This window comes from Mesocricetus auratus, unplaced genomic scaffold, assembly GCF_017639785.1.
Source record: "Mesocricetus auratus isolate SY011 unplaced genomic scaffold, BCM_Maur_2.0 Super-Scaffold_100011, whole genome shotgun sequence".
In the NCBI taxonomy this organism is placed as follows: domain Eukaryota; kingdom Metazoa; phylum Chordata; class Mammalia; order Rodentia; family Cricetidae; genus Mesocricetus; species Mesocricetus auratus.
The window spans coordinates 12,331,360-12,348,305 of NW_024429195.1; the positions used below are offsets into that span (position 1 = coordinate 12,331,360).

The following is a 16,946-nucleotide window of genomic DNA, read 5'->3' on the forward strand; positions in this document are numbered from 1 at the left end:
CCCGTGCTGTGGGCCACGAACGCCCGCCCCCGGCGCCGGCGCATCGGACACACGCACCTCAGCACCAGCTCGGCACTTCTGAGACTCAGGCTCCCGAAGCCCCGTCCCGCAGCTCCGACGTCTTCCCTCCCGAGCTCGCTCGCCCTCTTCCTCCTCGCACGAGTTTCCCCGAGCGGCCCGGCGGCGGCGCGCATGCCCGGACGGGTGTGCGCAGGCGCCGGCGAGCGCGCACGCGCGGGGCTCCCGTTGCGCCGGGTCTGGCCGCGATGGCGGACGGCGGCGGCGGAGAGGTGGCCGCGGTCCCCGCCTCCGGGCCGGCCAACGGCCTCAGCAACGGGGCGGGCGCGACCCCCGCGCAGCCCAACAACCCGCTGTCGCGCAAGCTGCACAAGATCCTGGAGACGCGGCTGGACAATGACAAGGTAACCGGAGGAGGGGCCGGGAGGGCCGTGCGAGCCTCAGCCCCCGGCCGTGCTGTCCCGGGCACCGGGGACGCCTGCCTGCCTGGAGCCGTCGTGGTGCACCGGCTGTGTGCGCGCCCCTGCTGTGTTGTCGACCCTTCTAGAACAGGGCGTAGCAGCAGCTTGTCGGGGCTGGCCGGCTGCTGTAGCATTGAGTAGCCAGATGTATCGGTTGGCCTTGCCAGCGTGGCACCAAAAGGAAAACGTAAATTGAGAGCTGCTGAGCCGTAGGTAAATAGGCAGGTAAGTGGAAAAAAAAAAGCCGTCAACAAAAATTTGGCATTAAAACGTTGACTGGAAAAAAAATAAGGCTCAGGACTAGATAGGATTGTGGCATGCTACAAAAAACAAAAGTGGATTAAATAGGATAGTTTGGGATTACCTCCGTGTTTGGATGAAGAAGAAACTACAAAGCCCTTGTCAAGAGTCGACCCCTCTAGCCTGTAAAACAAAAAGGCCCTGACGACAACGTCGTGGTCGCCGATGTGTCGCTGCCTGACTGGTGGTAACCGCCTTCTGAATCCCACCGAGGCCACGTTACACCTGCAAACCCTGCCTCAAGGATTGGTCAACACAGAGAGCCCATTTCTCCAGAACTCCAGACTGCCTGGCGCACCTGCAGCCCTTCCAAAGTTGAGTGAATGGAGCTGCAAAGTTTGACCTCGCCCGCCGTATTTATCTTGACTTCCTCAAGAGTCTCTACAACTGTCTTCAGGGAAGACACGTCCACAACCAACAGGAGGAGGAAAATGCTTTCCAAGAGTTCGCTGAATCCAAAACATTGGTGTTTGTGTTACAGAAGTCAATATTTCTCTTTGGCAAAAATGTGTCGGTTGTAATGGTTCCTGTTTTAATTAGTAAAGGTGTTTGAGCCAAGTTATGATGGTGTAAAATTAACACTCCAAAACCAGTTTCGTTTGCACCAACCTAATATAAATGAACATATTTTTATCTCATTGCCATAACTTTCTGTACTTTTTTGCTTCACTTACCTAAATCTCTCAGAACATATACTAAGAGCATAAAGAATTTCTGTCAAAATTCTGCTGTATATTACACTGTGCTGTGCATATACAATTAGATATATGTTCTATGTAAGTATGCTGTTGCTGTGTTCTGGAAGTAAGCTGACTGCTTAGTATTTAGAAAGTTAGACGTTGCTTTTTGAGTTGTTTAGTGGAAATAAGTCCACTGGAAATAATTTCACTGAATTTTGACTGGGTATCAGGAACAATTTAAAAGTCAGCTCCAGTGACTTTTCCTCTGTTGTCACTCCTACAGGAGATGTTGGAAGCTCTCAAGGCACTTTCAACCTTTTTCGTTGAGAATAGTTTGCGAACTCGAAGAAACTTACGTGGCGATATTGAACGTAGAAGCTTGGCCATCAATGAGGAATTTGTGAGCATCTTCAAGGAGGTGAAAGAGGTATGTAACTCATTTAGTTACTGTTTATAGGAAACGATGTGTCCGGTGTCTTGATAAGTTTTTTAAATTGTACTGTTAGCTGATAATGTACCATGGCCAAATAGAAAGCAACTTAACTCTGTTTTTGCTTGAATTATTGTGATTTCTGAATTCTTTACCACTATTTAAAAGTTGTAATGTAGACTGGAGAGATGTCTCAGAGGTTAAGAGCACTGACTGCTCTTCCAGAGGTCCTGAGTTCAATTCCCAGCAACCACATGGTGGCTCACAGCCATCTGTAATGAGAGAGCTATGGTAGCCTCTTCTGGCCTGCAGGGATACATGCAGGCAGAACACTGCATACACAAATAAATAATATAAAAAAGTTGTATGTTGGTTTAGAAAAATTATCTTAGGAGTTGTAATTGTAACTTTTTTGAGACAGGGTTTCTCTGTGTAGCTCTGGCTATCCTGGTACTCTGTAAATCAGGCTGGCCTTGAACTCACAGAGATCCACCTGCCTTTGCCTCCGAGTTCTGGGATTAAAGGTATGTGCCACCACTGCCCAGCTAGGAATTGTAACTTCTTAATAAGAAATACCATTTCTCTGAATGGTTTTCCAGAGGAATATTTCCGCATTTAATGCACTGACTTAGATTGCAGATTGATTAGTATTGAGTTACTGTGTTATCTCTTAAAGTACACAATTTCCAGATCAGGGTAATTATTCCAATATGAATAACAGTTCAACATACTTGATTATGTTTATTTAACCATGGAATGAAGATAAATGCTATTTATTTTGATGTAATTTGTTTATTGTATGATATTTGATTATTATTAGTATTACATTGTTACTATTACTGTATAGAGACAATATGTAAATCACATGGAAGTGATATACTTGGTTTTAGGAAGTACTTGAAAAAAACAGTTTTAAAGCGTTTACTAGGATTTCATTGATTGAAGGCCAATAATCAGAAGTGAAAAGGAAAGCTTGGTAGAATTCATTTTTTTAAGACAGTTAAGAGTGCTGAGAACCGGGGTTCACTTCCTAGCAGGCATGTCAAGTGGCTCACAACTTAACTCCCACTCCAGGGGACCTGACACCCTCTTCTGATCTCCTGAGGGCACCTTATGCTTGTGTGCCTCCATCATGAAGACATACATGTAAGAAAAAAAGACAGTAGTGGCGGACACATCCTGATTGTAGTCTCTAGGCATGTTTGACTATTGAAAGGGGTGATCTTATCATGACCAGAAGCAGAAGCAGACATTGTCCTGGAAGGAATTTGGGTAAAGAGGCTTCCAGGCATCAAGCGAGGATGATGTAAGCTAGAATAACTATGTACTGACCACATCACACATGGGATCTGTGAGTTCCAGGGTCACAGAAGGGAAACGGAGCTGCTGTGATGACTCAGTCACGTGGAGGTGCTCATGAACAGGCCTGGCCATCTGAGTTTGGTCCCGTGTATTTTAATTTGTGACTTTTAACTTGTGCAGACATCTTTGGAAAGCACAAGCAGTTTTATCCCGGTTGTTACCCTGTACACCCTTTCCATTGTTGGCTGAAGTGTTCCAGTTTCCATTTGCTTAGAGAATTCTTGACTGTCCTGTGTGTGTTGTTGCACATTTACTACTTCGTGCTATGATTTTTTTCTTCTTTAGAAATTGACAGCTAAAACTATACGTACAATTCTAAAATAAATATAAATTTGCAGTACATATAAATTTTGAGTGATTAGGTCTACCTAATACTATATTTACTACCTATGTAGTTATTCTTATGTTAAGGTATGTAAATATATTCATCTGATAAGATGTTTTTGTTTCCACATTCCCTTTAAGAGAAATGGACCAGTTTCCTTACACCTTTGTAACAGTAGATATTATAGTTTTTAAATCATTTCCAGCTTGAAATATGGATTCTTTTTTCTGTAAGTACAGACATTTATTTTACATGGTAATGGATTTCATAAAGATTCTTTGGTATGCTGTGACTAAACAGTGACAAAAGCTGGGGGATTGGCCTAAAAAGGAGAAATGTCTTCATGCTGTGTACAATAGTTGATGCTGTTTCTCCCCTTTCAGGAACTTGAAAGCATTAATGAAGATGTTCAAGCCATGAGCAGCTGCTGTCAGGACATGACAAGTCGGTTACAGGTACCTCATGGGTGGATTGTAATGTAGCTCCTGGTAAAGGGGAGGGTTCACCTGTGTGGCCATTTCACACTTAATGCCCTGTAGGAAGTTTGTATGTGAAGGTTACAGTTTTTAAAGGAGCCCAAACACGTGAATGAATACCCTGGTGTTTCTTCTTGTGATGGCTCCTTGATATTAGTTAACTCTTTATGTTTTGTTTAAATAGTACAGTTACCTGTAACCTGTAGGCTGTTGGTGAGTCCAGCAGGAACAAGTAGCAACCACTTAGGGGAAAACAGCAAATTCTTCAAAAATATGAATTTCTCTACACAAGAATTTATCATATAATAAAAATACAAATTTTCTTCAGGTTCTCTTTAGCTGAGGATGAGTCCAAAGTAAACTGGGTCTGTACAAGGTAAAATTTCTTAAAAGTTAGAATACAGAAGGGTAGAAGTTAAACTTTAAGGCAAAATATCAAGCAGTATAGGCATCTGGAGACGCTGTGGGATTGGAGACACAGTTGAGCTTTGTCCCCACTGTAGACCGTGGTTGAGTTTATAGCCCCATTACAAGTCTCCCGGCATGCAGCTCGCGGGTCCACAGCGGAAGCATGCTGTTGCCCTCAGGTTACTCTCCCGGTACCTCTGCTTCCCTGGAAAGCACCTGGATGCTATCTTCTCATGTGCTTCAGCCTCGTGTGGTGCTGAGAACTCTGAGGGAGTGCCTCTTAAAAAGGCAGCTCATGAGCCTTGAAACATCCATGCCAATTATGTGGGCCTTGTGAGCTCTCGGCCATTTGTCTGAACTCCAGGAAGTAGTGATATTAGTTTATGAAACTGGAATATACTGATGTTCGGTGTATTTATAATTTCAGGCAGCAAAAGAACAGACTCAAGATTTAATAGTAAAAACCACTAAGCTTCAAGCAGAAAGGTACGTTTTATACAGTTACCTCCTTATTAATGCAGATTAAGTGGAAAGTTGTAAATAATGCTGTCAAAACAAAAGTAATGTAGAATGTGATTGAAGGTTCACAGAGGACCTATGCTCCTAACCTTTATTTAATGTTAGCTTTAACATAAAAGCAGTCATTGGAGCATTATGCCTAGTTCTTAGTTTGAGAGATTATATCTGTTTAGGAGTAGAGGTCACTGGTATTTGGAATCAGTTGTAATGATTGGGCATATGATCATCAAGATGGCAGAGATACCACTTTAATGAATGATACCATGGTGAGACTAGTTCTCCTTTGTGCCTGATAACTGATGCTAAAGATAAGTCTAAAAATAGCTCAAAGAAGATTCCAAGTAAAATGGTTAATTTCAATTGTTTCAAGGAATTTTGTGATGCTTTGTAATTACTTTAAAACTTGTGTAACAAGGGTTGGTGCTTTACCTAAAAGTTAAAATACATTAGCTGACTTTTGGATGGTAGGATATACACCTTTTAGCTCTATGTAGAATTAATTAAGGGATTACATTATTGTTTGAAGTAAATACCTGGATTTTGTTTCTCTTTTAAAAATTTATTATTTATTCCAGGGTTATTGACTTGGTGAATTTAAAGTCTTTCCACCTAAAGATACAAGTTACACAAAGTAAACATGTTCTGCTGTGAACATGGGTAGTGTTAATGCTTACCTTTGGAATTCTCAACAGAATGTTTTTTTTTTTTTTTTTTTTTTTTTTTTGGTTTTTCGAGACAGGGTTTCTCTGTGGCTTTGGAGGCTGTCCTGGAACTAGCTCTTGTAGACCAGGCTGGCCTCGAACTCACAGAGATCCGCCTGCCTCTGCCTCCCAAGTGCTGGGATTAAAGACTTGCGCCACCAACGCCTGGCTCAACAGAATGTTTTTAATGTAGACTATTGCTACTTTTTGAATACTACTGGTGAAATACGGTGGGCTTTTCTTTTATTTTTGGTGGTGCTGGTGATCCAACTGATTGTCTTATATGTGCTGAGCAAGGGCTCTACCACAGACATACCCCAGCCTCAGATTTTCAATCCCACTGTCTCCCTGCCTCGATAGTGTTGTAATAACTGGCATGTGTCACCATGCCCAGCTGTGTACAGCTCAGACCCAGGGTTCTGGCACCAAGAGTGTTGAGTTACTGCTCAGGAAGACCAGGCAGTGACTGGCCTTTAGATAGGACCCCTTCCCAGCCCCGTGGTCCCTGAAGAGTGCCTCCTAGTTTAGAGCATTTCTTTTCCTGATTGCCAGCTGCCCTGCTTATGTTACATCCAGATCCTATAGTTTACAATATTGTTTTTATTGTCAGGCAGAAAGAGTAGTATATTGGGGGTCTCTAGAGTAACAATTTAAGAGAATGAATCTCTCTATATAGAAAGATTTATTGGAATGATGTATAGGCTGTGTGGTTCAGCTAACCCAACAATGATTTCACAAGGCTTGATGTCTCAACTGGTCTTCGGTATACGCTAGAATCCTGAATACGTAGACTTCAATGCAGTGAAGGGATGTACTTGCTAGCAAGGCGACAACAAGCTGGCAAAGAGAGAACTTCCTCTTCCATGTCTTGTGTGGGCTGCCAGCAGGTGTGGTCCAGATAAAGGTAGATCTTCCTACCTCAGAAAGTCTGGATTAAAGGTGCTTTCCCACCTCAAAGATTCAGATCAGAAGTGAGGCTTGCAACCTCAAGTCATTCAGTTAAGAAGAAATCCCTCACAGGTGTGACCAGTTGTTGGGGTTTTAAGTAATTCCAGATGTAATCAAGTTGACAACCTAGAATAGCCATCACAAGTGGGGAAGGCCTAAATAGAGAAAAGACTTCTCAACTGACAAGGTCTTGATCTCTCATTTTGGCATAAATTAATTCCAACCAATAAAATAACATAAATTGTAACAAATTAAAAAACAAACAACTAATTTTTGTTTGTGTTTCATGTGAAAACTTTTAGGATGTATTAATGACTAAGAAAAGTTGCTTGAAATCAAGGGCATATTTCTGTCTTGGAAAATAGCCTTTGCAATAGGCTGTAAGTTAGCAACATAGGTACCATTTGTGAATGTATTTCTTTCTTTACATAATGAATACCTTCCACTGTGTGCACACCTGCAGGGCAGAGCAGTATCAGCTAGTTATGTGGTCTGCATGCCCGATGAGCTTGGAATGGTTTCATTGCGTGCCTGCTGCTGATCCTGCAGTGTCTGAGGGGGAAACAAGGCTTTCAGACCTTGAGGATCTCCCACAGCTCTGTTTTGTTTGATAAGACAAGGATGTCAAGGATGTCGTTTGCTTTGTATTTGTACAAAAGCATAACACACTTCATTTTTCTTGTTTATAGCCAAAGATTGGAAATCAGAGCACAAGTAGCAGATGCCTTTTTATCCAAGTTCCAGCTGACTTCTGACGAGATGGGTCTTCTACGAGGCACACGAGGGGGCCCCGTCACTGAGGTACGTGTGCTGGCCACTTACAGTGCAGTGGTTACAGACGCTACAGAGAGATGAGATTTTAAAAGAAGTTCATGTGAAAATATTTCTAAATTTGAAGTTAAGGGATGTATTTTAATTAGTTTTTGGTTTTTGTTTATTTTGAAGTTATTCGTGTTTTTTGAAGTCAGAGTACAACCTAACTAAAAAAAAATAAAAGAAACGAGAAAGCCTCCTATACCCCTTCTTCCCACATGTGTCCTTTGTGAACTACTTTTACTTGTAACTACTCTTGTACAAGCTGTATTTTTAGGTCTACATTTAAAAGGATAGTCTCTAGCTACCCAGTCTGGTGTGGTGTCACCCACCTTTAATCCCAGCCTGTCAGAGGCAAAGGCAGGGGGACTCTTGGGTTTGAGGTCAGCCAGATCTACAAAGGATATTTCTAATATCACCTCTTTCAGTGTAAACAATGCATATACATGTTTTCTTTATTCCCGTTTTGATCAGGATAGTGATACATTGCTTACTCTGATAACTCTTTGTCTTTCTTAAATTGCAATTTGCTTTTCATCTTTTTTTAAGTCTTTGCCATACTTTGCAAACTAAATAAAAGAATAATAAACCTCTCAAAAGGGTACTTTCTTTTTTCCTTAAAGACATTCAATTTATTCAGAAAGGACTCTGTCTCCTAACTCCTAAGGCTCCAGTGTATTCTTCAAGCTGAATCCTATGCTTATCTCCTGGGTGAGGAGCACAAATGCATGCATAGCAGAGACGTAATAGTCCAGTGACTCAGGAATGGGCTATTCCTGAGTGTCCAGGACTTGCTCACTCAGCTGTGTGCTTGCTGAGGACAGGAACTTGCTTAGTCTTTACAAATTTTCTATTACTGGTAACCAGCATACCTGTTTGTTACACTTTCTATACTCCGTAGTTGCACATAGGGTTAAGTGAGAGAGTGGGGTGTGTGAGCGAGTTGGGGTGCGGTTTGTGAGCAGGGACTGAGGAAGCTAGCATTGACCTGGACAAGTTAGCAGGCACCAGTCATATATTAAAGCAAGGGTCACAAGTTCTTGCCAACTTAGAGTGACTCCTTTTAGCAAGCAGGCACTTTCTTCACGTTTCCGAGAGAAGGGGAAGTTTTGTCTAAATGCCTGGCTTTGAGAAAGGACTTTCTCACGCACCAGACTCTCCATGATAGAGGGTTGCAGTTTCGTGTGTGACTTAGTTTATCCAAATAGCTAAAGCTTAAAGTGAGCAGAGATGAAGCTAGACAGATACTACTGTGAACCTGAGTAGACCTTAGGAATTTATAAATCTTGATTGTCAAAAATACTTTATTTATCAAGCATATTTTACTTATCTAAATTTTCTAGCAGCTTGGTGAGTACTTGTATGGGAGCAGGCAGAGTTATCACTCTATATGGTTCCACAGTGGCTGGGATTTTTTCCAAAGGATTATTTTGCTTAAAGAGGCTGCCATTTTATACATTTTCATCCTTCAAAGCCCGCACAAAATTTCCTAAAGGAAAAGGCATAAGGGAACTTGTGTAACACATAGTGAGAATCATTAAGACTGAAAGTAAAAGGTGCTGGACAGGGGTGATTTACAAAGTGGAAATGCTGGAACTTTGTCAGACAGCAGTGGTCACCATGTGGTCCTCAACAGGCTGGGTTAATGCCGGTCTTAAAATGTGAAGAAATACCTATGAGGCCTTCTATAAAAATGCAGTTGAAATCTGTATAAGACTTCATTAGACTGGGTAGGATTTTGTTTCACCGTCTAGTGATCTTTTAATTCAGGATAGTATAGTTTTTCCTGAAAACAGATTTTTTAATGACATTTTTTATTTTAAAGGACTTTTTCAAGGCTTTAGGAAGAGTGAAACAGATTCACAATGATGTCAAAATTCTTTTGCGAACCAACCAGCAGACGGCAGGGTGAGTAGCTGCATGGTAAGCCGGCCGCATTGCTGCTTATGTTTGTAAACTTTCAGAGTCGTTCTAGGTTCTTTTTGAAACCGTATTCTGTGAAATAGGGATTTAATCTTCATTTGCCTTTGGGAAAGGTGGACGTTCACAGCCTTCTGTATTTGACTGAAAGAAGAGTTGCAATTGAGTAATGGAGTTAAAATTTAACATTTATTTAATTGTAAAAAAGTTGAAAAAATGTTATAAAATGATAAAACATTAAGGGCAACGTTATGAAATTAAACATGAATAATTAGATTCATAGATCCTCCTGTTGACTTAAGTTTTAAATATAATAACTCTTTAATTTTCATTTAAGTTTAGAAATTATGGAACAGATGGCCTTGCTTCAAGAAACGGCTTACGAAAGACTTTACCGATGGGCTCAAAGTAAGTGATTTTTTTTCCATGCATACTAATATTTAATTGTTAAAATTTCAAGTGGCTTTTATTTGATTTCTTAAAAAGTATTTGTCCGTGTGTGTGGAGAGCATGCATGTGAGTGCAGTACCCGCTGAGGCCAGAACAGGGCGCTGGAGCCCCCGGAGCTGAAGTCACAGGTGGTTGTGAGCCTCCCAACATGGTGCTGGAAACCCCACAAGAGCAGTGTGTGCCTTCACTCCTGAGCCCTCTCTAGTCCCTAGCTGATACTTTTTTATAAAGCAGAGCAAACTTTACATAGTGTTCACATACCGTGTCTGTTATTGTAGGAACATTGCTGAAAGTGAGTGAAGACGGTGTATGTTCACTAAAGGAAGACAGCAAAGGCTGTGCTCTGCCCTAGAATAAATAAATGGAAGAGGCAGCATTTGAATGGGTGGTTCTGCTACTTATGTAGCTTTACTGTTACAGTTGGTGAATTAATTTTCTAGTCCACTGATAAATTAGTGTATCATTTTGGTGGTCTAGTGGAAATCAGGCATGGTTCTCACCATGTCAACATTACAGTGTTGGAAGGGCCTGTCACGTAGTGTCTCTCCTTCCTTGTCCATTTGTTAACTAGTTGGGTTGCTTGCATCTGTATGAATGAAGTCTGGAGTTTTCCTTGCTAGCTGTCACTGAGGGTTCTCACCTGCTTGCTTTGTCATGTGATCTGTACTGGATGCCTTGTCCTTCCCTTTGCTGGTTTAAGGTCTAGATTCCTTGTTTTTGTACCTCCTCTTGTTTATATGGTTTGGTCCCATCTGGGGTATTGTCCTTCTCTGTACCCAGGTCTTGTCTGAGTCTTCAGGACTCCACCCCTGTGATGCAGTGACTAGCCACCGTGTGCTGACATGCTGCTGTTTTGTTTGAGAACTTCTCGCACGTTTGTTTTTGCCTTGTAGCTGGGCTGCACTTCCTCAAAGGCATTGCCTTGGTTTTCTTTATGCTTCCTTAACACCTAAGCTGGTGTTGGCTAGCGGTGCAGCCAGGGCTCCCAGGAATGGTGGGGCCATGATAAGGTGCCTCAGCGATCCTCAGTCATCGGGTGCTAAGAAATCAACCACTGCTGTGAGTCTGAGAGACTGGGAGCTTCTGCGTGTGTCCTCAGTTGTCTGAACACAGTAGGCATTTGCACTCGCTTTATAATTAAGACAGAGACGTTAAATAGTAGTGATTGCTTCTGAAGAAAAGGGCTGCAGGTGTGAACAGATAGCACTAAAGCCCCGAACTGATTATGTTCCAGGTGAATGCAGAGCCCTGACACAAGAGTCCTGTGATGTGTCTGCGGTGTTAACTCAGGCCATGGAGGCCCTGCAGGACAGGCCTGTCCTATACAAGTAAGACTTACTGCTTTGTCTTTCATCATTCCCTGGATTCTCATAGTGCCAGCCGGATTCATGCCACTGTGATGTGCGGTGGTACTTCACCTCTCCATATGTGCGATAGGACAGCAGGTGATCTGAGTGCTTCATGTAATAAGGGAGAACCAAGGTGTCCTCCCTGCAGTCTGACTGTCTCTTAGTTATGTGCGATGGGACAGCAGGTGATCTGAGTGCTTCACGTAATAAAGGGAGAACCAAGGTGTCCTCCCTGCAGTCTGACTGTCTCTCAGTTATGTGCGATGGGACAGCAGGTGATCTGAGTGCTTCACGTAATAAAGGGAGAACCAAGGTGTCCTCCCTGAGTCTCACTGTCTCTCAGTTATGTGCGATGGGACAGCAGGTGATCTGAGTGCTTCTGTAATAAGGGAGAACCAAGGTGTCCCTCCCTGCAGTCTGACTGTCTCTTAGTTATGTGGCAGTCAGATGGCCTAGCCAGTTTGCTGTGTCATTAACTCCCTTAGAATTGTGCATCACTAAAACCCTATAGCTACCAAGCCCTGGTCATATAAAGATTGTCTAATATAGTTACTCTGAGATGAAAAAGAATATTCACAGTCAGGATCCCATCAATGGGTATTTTTAAAAAAGGTGCAGGTCTTTGATCTTAAGTATGCCATCTAAGATCTTCATATTAATGCTTTAGGTAGGAACCCTATGCATTTTAATTAGTTGATTTTAAAAGGCTGTATTTTAATATTACTCTGAACAAAAGCCAGTGCATTTTTAGAGCTCTGGGGCAGAATGAAAGCCAACTGTTGTCAGCCAAGTGTTGCTGTTGTGAGAGATGACCAGTGAGCTGCAGGCTCCCCTTGTTTCTGCTACCTCAGAACTACCTTTTAGGTGTACATCGTCTTGCCCGGCTTTTTACATGGGTGCTGGAGACCTGAGCCTAGATCCTCACATTTGTGTGGCAGGTCCTCTGTCAATGAGCTGTCTTCACGGACCCCCGTACTGAGTCAGGTATCCCAAGCAAGCCTTGAGCCGCTGTGGCTTTAGTTTCCTGGGTGGAATGCAGACAGTGACAGTGCCTGTCTCACGAGGAGGCTGTCAGGTGCCTCACTGATGCTTAGCACTCACGGAATGTTAGGCCTTTCCAACCAGTGGGGAAGCAGGCAGAAAGCTTCGGCCTAAGCAGGGGTCTGTGGAGCCAACAGGACAGCAGAGGGAAGCTGGAAAGTCAGGCGGAAGGAGCCGACTTACTCTGAGAATTGCAAAGCAGCAGGGTAGAATGGGACCTGGAGGCTGTCAGGGCTTTTGGAGGTTGAGCAAGAAAGTTGCCATGGAGACAGCAGACCATCTGTCCTCTGTGGGTGCTTCCTGGCAGCCAGCAGGTGGCAGCAGTGTATAACCCTCTCAGTGATCAGTAATGTGCACAGGACTGTCAGATGAAGTCCTTGAGAAGGTTGTCTGTCTTGTGTTTCTTAGTTGTAACTGTAAGTCTAATGTGTCACAATAGTAAACCACTGTACCTATCATCTTCATTGTCAGCTCCACACAAACTGGGACCCCAGGAGGAACTACGGGCTCCGGACTGGCTGTGGCTAAGCCAGGGTAGGGTGGGGCTGTCCCGGCTTAGTTGAGTCGGAAGACCACAGGACTGCTGTGGCACCATTGCATAGAGTGGGTGTGAACTGTGTAAGAGGGAAGGCTGGCTGGGCCGGAGCAACCAACGAGGCAGCAGGCGTGCTGCAAGGTGCATCTTTGCTCTTCTGGGCGCCGTGACCTGCTTGGAGCCTGCCTTGCTCCCAGGAGTGATGATTGTGAACTAACATACACTCCTTTCTCCTCAGAGTTGCTGGTTGTTTTTATCCCAGCAACAGAAATGAAACCAGAACAGCAGCATACAGGTAGTTCTTTTAAGGCTGAGTATAAATGCGTTTTTAAAATAAATTGCTGACTCTTCCAGTTAGTAAACCGGAAGCGTATAAGTTACCTCGGGGAGCGGGAGCTTGTACAAAACCCATCCATCTTTTTGTTTCTAATGAATTTGTGTTGCATTCCAAAGAGGAGATTCTACAGCATTCTTTTTTTTAATTTGCTTTTTTGAAAAAAGTTTAGAATATTTATGTATTTTGAATATTCACTCATATAAAAGCTACGTTTTGAAATTTTGGCCTTTCTTGGGAAAGTCCTTTTAAAAAAGTTTTATCTGTCTCTAAGATGGATGTTCCACGTCCAACTGCTTCATGTTGTTTTTCTTAGATTGCATTTATCCTGCAGGATGATGTAACATTAGATGAGACTTCATGTTATTATTCAGGTTCACCCGGTGTTCACTAAGCCTGATGAGCACTCTCTTTGGAACATTGAGTGAGTGGAGTCACTTGTATGTCTCTGGGCTCATGGCCCAGTCCTAGAAACAGATGATACCTCATTATAGATGGGGCCTAGGGAGGAAAGATGGGTTTTTCTGCTTACAAAGATGAAGGCTTGGGGGTGTTGTTATGATGAGTATCAATCATTGGATCATCCAGGAGATTTTAGTTGGTAAAATTGCCAGGAAGATTTTCTAGGTTAAATGTGTGAGATTAAAGAGCACGGGGAGGAAACAAACAGGAGCTGTCTTGAAAGCAACGGAAGCATTTGTGCAGCGTAGCCAGGCTTTCCCTGCTGCCTGCATCCCCTCCCTCTGCTGTGCCGCATCTGCAGAGATCTCAAAGCCAGGGTGAACAGTCCTCAGAAGAAGGCCGTGTTCCTAAAAACTCTACTTGTCTGTCACTTCACTCACTTCCCTTGAGTTGGAATAGTAAAATGACAAGAGCATCCAACAATGTCCCATGTTTAACAGAACATGGACTTTTTGCTATCTCTACAACATGATAGAGAAAGCAATGTAGGCTGAGAAAATAATTCTGATGTCTTGGGAAAACTTTGGCAAATTTTGTTTGTTAGTTATTGAATTCATTCTTAATATTTAGGCTGGTAGAACATTTAGGATTTAAAAGTTGGTGGTATGGAATCTGCTGCCTTCACAGTTTTAATTTCTTGCTGTGTGTTTACTTGTAACTTGAATTGGAGGGTTTAAAGAGTGGCAGTTATATTAGGAAACAAGAGCTCATCCTAGCCATCCCCACAAGTTCATCCCAGGTCATGACATACTCTAGTTCATAGCTTTCTTTCTCCTGCCAGTTCCTCCACCATGGAAAAGTTTCCTCCATTTGCAGCAAGAATGGGTGACTTCTAACGTAAGAGAAAAGATACTTACTGTGCAAAGATAGCAGTTAATAAATGTAATATGTCTCACTGGAGGCAAAATAAGCTTTTAAAAATTAGTAGCAATTTTGGGTCAGTATTTGGTGCTAAGTTATAGTAACATAAGGAGAAATTTTAATATGGGAAAAAAGTCTTCATATTTTGGGCTGTAGAATTCTAACCAGCTTCTGAGAACTAGTATGTGACTTTCTGTAAACTTGGGAACATCATGTTTTAGCTACCATGAAACCAAGCCAGCTGTTCCCCATTGCCACTGCTTCTGCTGCTACCTAGTCCCAAGCATTCTTTCTTTGAAGGAGAAAATTTGTACCTTGATTGAATTTTAGCACGCTAGAATGACTTGTAACTCTTAGTCTCAATATAATACTGCTTGAGGAGGCGTGGAGTGTGAGAAGACTGTTGGGGGAAACGTAGCTACTTCTCATAATGTGTTTCTTGTAGGTATACCTTAGATGAATTTGGAACGGCCCGGCGAAGTACTGTTGTTCGTGGGTTTATTGATGCTCTCACAAGAGGAGGTCCAGGAGGTACACCTAGACCCATTGAGATGCATTCCCACGACCCTCTGAGGTACAGTAATTGGCTCTAGTAGAGGACTTGACACGTTTCCCTGGCACATCTTTACTAACTACCTGGTGGTTTTCTTCAGGTATGTGGGCGATATGCTGGCATGGCTCCATCAAGCTACTGCCTCCGAGAAGGAGCATCTGGAAGCTCTCTTGAAGCAAGTAACTGCGCAGGGTGAGTGCACTGACAGTCATTGCTAGTGCTTCTCAGAGAAAGCACTGACAGTTATTGCTAATGCTTCATAGAGAAAGTGCACATGGCTTCTGTGTTTCCATTGCTGTCTTCTCTGAGATAAACACTTCACACTTAGATGACACATAAGTGTTCTGCTGTCTTACACACACATACACCACTTCTGCTTAATAGACTTCTGTGCTGTCATCTGTTGCTTAGGGTCGCTTATCTTCTGCTACACTGCTGCTTTGTTAAGACATGGCTGGAGTGCCTGGCATACCTTAGCTGAGACCCCCAATGTCACACTTAGAGGTGACAATGCAGTTAACAGGCTGAGTGTAGCTTATGTCACTAATGGTTTATTTCTGCCACCCAGACTCTTGATTTTCAGAGGTCTGTTCTAAAGCTCTTTATTTTGTTTTCTTTTTTTGATAATCACCATGGGTACTTAAAATGTTTGTTTGGGTTTTAAGGGAGAACAATGATTATATTCTAGAGTTGCTGATGTCTATAAATTTTCTAATTTCTAATTTTCTTAGCTGTAACTTTCTTAAGAGGTATGTTAGCTATTTTTTTGGTTGTGATAAAATTCATGGCAAAAGCAACACATGGAAGGAAAGAATTCCTCTGGAGCAGGAAAGGCGTGGGAGCAGAAATGGAATGTGGTTGGTCATAGTGGCCACAGTCAGGAAGCAGAGAGATGATGCTGGAGTTCCAGCATAGTGGTCCACAGTCAGGAAACAGAGAGATGATGCTGGAGTTCCATCATAGTGGTCCACAGTCAGGAAACAGAGAGAGAGGATGCTGGAGTTCATCATAGTGGTCCATAGTCAGGAAACAGAGAGAGATGATGCTGGAGTTCATCATAGTGGTCCATAGTCAGGAAACAGAGAGATGATGCTGGAGTTCCATCATAGTGGTCCATAGTCAGGAAACAGATGAAGCTGGAGTTCCATCATAGTGGCCACAGTCAGGAAACAGAGAGAGATGATGCTGGAGTTCATCATAGTGGTCCATAGTCAGGAAACAGATGAAGCTGGAGTTCCATCATAGTGGCCACAGTCAGGAAACAGAGAGAGATGATGCTGGAGTTCATCATAGTGGTCCATAGTCAGGAAACAGAGAGATGATGCTGGAGTTCATCATAGTGGTCCACAGTCAGGAAACAAAGACAGATGATGCTGGAGTTCATCATAGTGGTCCATAGTCAGGAAACAGAGAGAGATGATGCTGGAGTTCCATCATAGTGGTCCATAGTCAGGAAACAGAGAGAGAGATGATGCTGGAGTTCATCATAGTGGTCCATAGTCAGGAAACAGAGAGAGATGATGCTGGAGTTCCATCATAGTGGCCACAGTCAGGAAACAGAGAGAGATGATGCTGGAGTTTATCATAGTGGCCACACTCAGGAAACAGAGAGAGATGATGCTGGAGTTCATCATAGTGGTCCACAGTCAGGAAACAGAGAGAGATGATGCTGGAGTTCATCATAGTGGTCCATAGTCAGGAAACAGAGAGAGATGATGCTGGAGTTCCATCATAGTGGTCCACAGTCAGGAAACAGAGAGAGATGATGCTGGAGTTCATCATAGTGGTCCACAGTCAGGACACAGAGAGAGATGATGCTGGAGCTCCATCATAGTGGTCCATAGTCAGGAAACAGAGAGAGAGATGATGCTGGAGTTCATCATAGTGGTCCATAGTCAGGAAACAGAGAGAGATGATGCTGGAGTTCATCATAGTGGTCCATAGTCAGGAAACAGAGAGAGATGATGCTGGAGTTTATCATAGTGGCCACAGTCAGGAAA

The 16,946-nt window shown here is 42.9% G+C and overlaps 1 protein-coding gene across 1 annotated transcript in view; it reads left to right on the top strand.

Annotated features, from left to right (window-relative positions):
• Nucleotides 1–227: 227 nt before the first annotated feature.
• The window catches only part of Cog6 (component of oligomeric golgi complex 6), a 43,000-nt gene continuing 26,281 nt past the window's right edge, over nucleotides 228–16,946 (top strand). Inside the window, exons 1-10 of the mRNA XM_005077589.4 lie at nucleotides 228–422; nucleotides 1,743–1,886; nucleotides 3,960–4,031; nucleotides 4,888–4,946; nucleotides 7,318–7,429; nucleotides 9,267–9,349; nucleotides 9,699–9,769; nucleotides 11,046–11,139; nucleotides 14,839–14,967; nucleotides 15,047–15,138. Coding sequence (XP_005077646.3) covers nucleotides 267–422; nucleotides 1,743–1,886; nucleotides 3,960–4,031; nucleotides 4,888–4,946; nucleotides 7,318–7,429; nucleotides 9,267–9,349; nucleotides 9,699–9,769; nucleotides 11,046–11,139; nucleotides 14,839–14,967; nucleotides 15,047–15,138 — 1,012 coding nt within the window. The 5' untranslated portion in view covers nucleotides 228–266. The remainder of the gene's footprint in view (nucleotides 423–1,742; nucleotides 1,887–3,959; nucleotides 4,032–4,887; nucleotides 4,947–7,317; nucleotides 7,430–9,266; nucleotides 9,350–9,698; nucleotides 9,770–11,045; nucleotides 11,140–14,838; nucleotides 14,968–15,046; nucleotides 15,139–16,946) is intronic.